Consider the following 5,736-nt stretch of genomic DNA (forward strand, 5'->3'; position numbering starts at 1 on the left):
ATACAATGACCCTCAAAAAGGGGAAGACGGGGTTTATGGCCATCAAAATAGACTTGAAGAAAGCTTATGATAGACTTGAGTGACACTTTATTAGGGATGTTCTTGAGTGTATAGGCTGCCCCCCTCTCTTATTAAACTTATCTTGAGCTGTGTGTCAAGCTCCTTGATCTCGATTCTTCTTAATGGTGGTCAACTTAAGCCTTTTTAGCCTTCAAGGGGTATTAAACAAGGAGACCCCCTCTCCCCCTACTTGTTCATCATGTGTATGGAAGTGCTTGGGTTTCTCATCTCACTGAGATGTGAAGAGAAGTTGTGGGATTTGGCTCATGCTTCAAGAGGTGGGCTTGCCTTTTCCCACCTTTTCTTTGCCGACGACCTTGTTCTTTTTGCAAAAGCTAATTTGAAGAACTACATTAGTGTGAGAGAGACCTTGGATACCTTATGTGAATTATCAGGTCAAAAAGTTCATTTGAATAAGTCTAAAGTCCATTTCTCTCCTAACACTAGTCCAGAAACGAGAGAGGAATTGTGTGAGGTGCTTGGCATTCACTCGACCCCAAATCTTGGCAAGTACTTAGGCTTCCCGATAAAGCATCCTGGCTCATCAACTCAAGATTTCAATTTCGTGGTGGAAAGGGTGCAGAACAAGCTGCAAGGCTGGAAAGCAAGCCTATTATCGATGGCAGGAAGGGTAGTGATTGCCCAATCTGTTCTCTCAGCCACCTCTGCTTATGTGATGTAGGGGTGCATCCTCCCTACCCGTATCCTAAATAATCTTGACAAGGTCAACTGTAATTTTGTGTGGGGATAAACGGAAGAAAAGAAAAAAAAAATGCAGATGATCTGTTAGGGAAAATTACTAAACCGAAGTGTCAAGGGGGATTGGGAATTCAGGAAGCTAGAGGGAGAAATTTAACACTAGCGGCCAAGCTATTTTGGCGGATGGAGAATTCCAAAACTGGTGGCTGGGCTAATGTGCTAAGGAAGAAGTACATGTTAGGGCCTGCAACAATAAAAAAGGCTCATACTAGAACTTGGAATGCTATAAGTAAAGGAAGAGATATTTGTTTGAAGGGCTCAAAGTGGACAGTGGGTTGCAACAGCCCGCTAAGCTTCGGGAATGATAAATGGCTGAATATTGGCACTATGAGATCCCTCATTGAAGGGCCTTTGAACCGTGGTGAAAGTGAGGTTTGTATTAAGGAAGTGATTAATATTTATGGATGGGATCTAGCTAACCTTTCCTTTGTTTTCCCCAATCCCATCCTAAAGGCAGTACTGGCCACCCCTCTAACAAGATTTGCTGCTAAGGAAGACCACAGGAGCTGGATATCAAGCTTAAATGGGGAGTTTGACCCAAAAAAAGCATACTTATTGGCAATTGATGAAAATCTAGAGGTCCCGGACTTCCATGGTAAATGGATATGGAAGCTTTAAACTTTGCCCAAGATTCATTACTTTCTTTGGAAGTGTTTGCACCTTAGCTTACTTGTTAAATCCATCCTGGCACACGGAGGTATTGCTGGGTTGGGTGGCTATGACAGTTGTCGTGATCCTGAAGAGAGCATTGTCCATGTTCTAAGGGATTGCCCGATAGCTACAGCCTTTTGGGAGGGCTCGGCCTGCCTTGTTAATCTCAGACAATCCTTATCGGAAGATCTTGAGTCATGGATTAAAAAGAATGCATTAGGATCCATAAAGACACCTGGCAAAGATTATGACTTGTGTAGCTTTTTCTTGTTTGGGGTGTGGAATTTGTGGCTCCAACGAAATATAAGGGCCTTCAAATAGCAGCCCTCTAATCCGAATTTGGTGAAGGTTGTGGAAATGATGACAAGAGAATTTATGTATTGTGTTGTGGATCCAAGCTCGGGGAAAAATAGACAAGTGAAACAGGTCCAATGGTTGAAACCAGCTGAGGGCTGGCAAAAATTGAACAATGATGGCTTGGTTTGCAATTCTAGTGGGCTCGCGGGGTGTGGTGGTCTTCTTAGAGATAGTGCGGGCCATTGGATTGTGGGCTTTGTAAAGTCCATTTGTGCAAACTCAAGCATCGCCGCGAAACTTTTGGCCTTGAGGGAAGGGCTGAGTCTGTGCGTTGAGAGGGAATGTCCTGCTGTGGAAATAGAACTTGATGCTTCCGCAGCAATTTCCTTAGTTGCTAGCAATGTCAATTCTAATGGAGACTTGTCTGGTCTTGTTGATGATTGCAGGGAATTGTTGCTGCGGCTGTCTCAAGTTAAATTATCACACTGTTTCAAGGAAGCAAATTTTTGCGCCGATGCTTTGGGAAAAATGGGATCAGCTTCCCCAGATGTGTCCTTAGTTTTTGTTTCCCCCCCTTCCCCTGCTATCTCTCAGCTTTTGTATGATGATATATATGATGGGCGTTCAACGTCCTAGACTCTGTTCTAGTGTTGCTGCTGTTCGTGTTTAGTTTATGATATATCCTTGGTTTACCAAAAAAAATACTAACAACACAAGCTCTATCTTGCAGGTACAAAGAATCCTTTAATGACCAGCCAAACTACAACAGAAACTCAGGAAGATCAAAACCAGAGCAGCAATCTGCAGCAGGTCAATGGCAACTAACCCTAAAGATTGCAGGAGCAAGGTGTAAAAAGTCTAAAAGATGTTCTTTTGCCTATGAAGCAGTAAATATGCAGGGAGTTGGAAGTGTGCAAGAACTGTGTAGTGAAGAGTGGGGAGAGACGGAAGAATATGGGCAATATATGTATGTTTTATTAGGTGTGGAGTCATGTGCAATTGTGCATATTGAAGTTTAGATGTCATTCATATCTGCCGATCAATATTATAAAACAGGAATACAACTAGCCGAGAGTTATAATTCACGTGGAGAAACCCTTTAATAATTGTCATAGCCTCGTTACTTGGCTCACAAAAGCATACGACTTTTAGACTTTTTACTTGGCTCACAACAAAGGTCCCATTATCCATCTCCTCGCTGTCCAAGAGTACACGAAAACATAGAAATTGGGTCACCGTCACCTCTATTTTCTAACAAATTTACTCTCTTTTCTGTTGGGAAGACCAACAAATTTACTTAAAAGGTAAAAAGTGCCCCCACCAATATTTTTACCCCACCGTCACTCTTCTATATTCTAACAAATTTAGGAAAACTTAGGTAGGTTACTTCCTTTCAATTGTATTTATTATTTAGCCAAATAATTATATTATAAAAAGAAATTTAAAAAAGTTATCTTTTTAAAATACTATTAAAGTTAAATCTTATGATTAATTGATCAATTTTATGATTTTATCACATGATTAAACTCAAAAAAATAAATCACAACATTTAAATTATTATATTAAAAAATGTCCCTTATTTTTACTAAATTAAGAAATTATATTGTTATAATTAATATAAAATCATTTTTATATAAAACTAGTCGCTAACCCGTGCGATGCATGAGAAAATTCCAAAAATGAAATATTTATGAAACATTCTAAATAGTTATTTTTTAAAAAAATAAAAAAATCAAAAGCGATAGAACTCCAACACTTGCGCTTACTTCTAAAACAGTTTAGAAATTGTCCTATAGGATATATGTCCTACCTATTTAACAAAAAGCATGAATTTGTTATAACACATCCGAAATCTCATTCAAGCATAGTTCATGCAACCCAATTGATGCCAGCAATTGTGAGTTGGCAAGCTCCACAATCAAATCCCTGATCCATAGTTTGTGACAGGAGTGTAACACTTAATAGAGCATGGCTACCATCCACAATAAGTTTCCTTGGCAAGGAATTAATTTAGTATGGACTATAATAGGAGAATCATGAAAATCTATAAAAAATAATGCCCAAACTTGCAGAATAAGTGGCTTTGAATAAAGGCCAATACTATGTCCAGTTTTTTTTTTTTTTTTTGAGAGAATTTCAAGTTATGGCATTCGCTTCCGATAATAGCTCTTTATCATCAAACCAAGATACCAATCAGTTTTTGGTGTAGGCGGGAATTGAACCTCAAATCTCTTATTCAAGATTTGCAGTTGTTGGGCTCACTTAATATTTAAGCTTATGTTTTTTAACACAATAAAGTTTAAAGATATTTTAGGATGGTAAACAGTTAAAGTTATTTTGGTAATAAGTGGGGTAAGAATAAGTTGTCACTGGGAAAAAAAAGAAAGAAAGAAAGAAATGTTATGTCCATAAAATTTTCACAACACTTTTACAATAAATCCTAAGTGGTAAGTTGTTATGAGTGGGCAAAAACATAATTTAAGTTATAGATTCAAATTAGAACTAATGAAAACTTACCACATATGTTTGGTTATAAAAAGTGATGAAAAAATATTGTGGACATAGCACTTATAAAAAAAAAAAAACAAAAGATAAAAGAAAAGAAAAAAAGAGTGTTTTGTTAGCAAACAAGTCTGAACCACATCAAGCAAAATGCCATTGTCCAACAGAACTAATGAAATGGTAAAATGAACAAATAAAATAGTAAATGTATTTTAATGGGTTATTGATTTCTGGGAAGGAGTAGGCTAGTTGTGACATTAGGCCTAGGCCAAAATTTTGTCGACTTCTTTTTCTTCTGTTTGCTTTTCTCATATTTATAGACATGGTAATTTAGTTGTTCATAACCTTGCTAAACTTGCTAGTTGAAGGGGATAAAAAAAGTAAATGGACGGAGATAGATGAGGACGGATCGACATCATAAGTGACCTCGCTATGACGGTTGAGTGTTGCTGAATATCCGTCTTGTATAAATTAATTATGGATGCCACGTGGCATGTCTTTTGATATATTTCAGATAAGCTTTTGCTTTATCCCCACGCAAACGTGTATACTTGGACTTCTTGCGACACACGTTTGGGAAGACTCCTATATGGAAAGGAACTTGAGAAGGAAGTTGTATCCTTAAAGAATGGTAATTCTACTCAATATAAATACCCCAGAAACCCTAGGTATGAAGGTACGCATAATATTCTTAACTTTGGCATTCTAGGGTTAAAGGGAACAAGATTCTAACTTGACCTTCGGAGGGTATTCGGCCGACACCACACCGGTGCTCTCTTCTAGGTCCTTTGTTTTCCTTTTGCAGGTATTGTTTTCGTTCGAGGAACGCTTGCAACTCACTGGTGATATTTTCGGCTTCATCACTAGTCATGTCTTATGGTGTGAATAGAGGATGTTCCAACACACATAAACTCTATTCTCTTAGCTGATTTTGGTTAGTTTGTTCAGCTTTTTCAATACAACGTGCTGATTTGATTATCCAAAAAAAACAAAAAAAAAAACTCCAAGCCTCCAATGTAAGTTTTTTTTTTTTAATGAGGAAGAGGCAAAACTAAAGTTTTTTTAGGTGGTTGTTCAAATAACTTTGTTTTCATCCTCTTTTTTTATTTAATTGTCAATTAATTTAACTTTTTGTGTGGTTCATACATAATCTTGTAAAAAGGTTTGCAAAATTTACTGGAGCTTCATCCACCACAATCCATAGATACGAATTTCTTCTTTTTCTTCTACTCTTTTTTTCTTTCTTAAAAGCTAGCTTTATTTAATTTTGACCAAAATTCACCAAAATAGGCCAGAATGGCCACAATTACTAACATATCAAACAAATATAAACGTTAAAAAAACTACTAAATTTCTTCTTCTTTTAATTTTCCAAATAGTTTTAGGCATAAAACTAAATCAAGGTTTGAGCAACATAGCAGATCTATATTCATGGTCTATATCAGAGACATTGCTGATAAGCTCACA

At 37.2% G+C, this 5,736-nt stretch overlaps 1 protein-coding gene across 1 annotated transcript; it reads left to right on the top strand.

Annotated features, from left to right (window-relative positions):
- The first annotated feature begins 259 nt into the window (after nt 1-259).
- Nucleotides 260-742, top strand: LOC142620183 (uncharacterized). Its single transcript, XM_075793589.1, has one exon. The coding sequence runs from the start codon at nt 260-262 to the stop codon at nt 740-742; it is 483 nt and encodes a 160-aa protein (XP_075649704.1).
- The last annotated feature ends 4,994 nt before the right edge of the window (nt 743-5,736 follow it).

The sequence above is a fragment of the Castanea sativa genome, chromosome 12 (assembly GCF_040712315.1).
Source record: "Castanea sativa cultivar Marrone di Chiusa Pesio chromosome 12, ASM4071231v1".
NCBI lineage: Eukaryota > Viridiplantae > Streptophyta > Magnoliopsida > Fagales > Fagaceae > Castanea > Castanea sativa.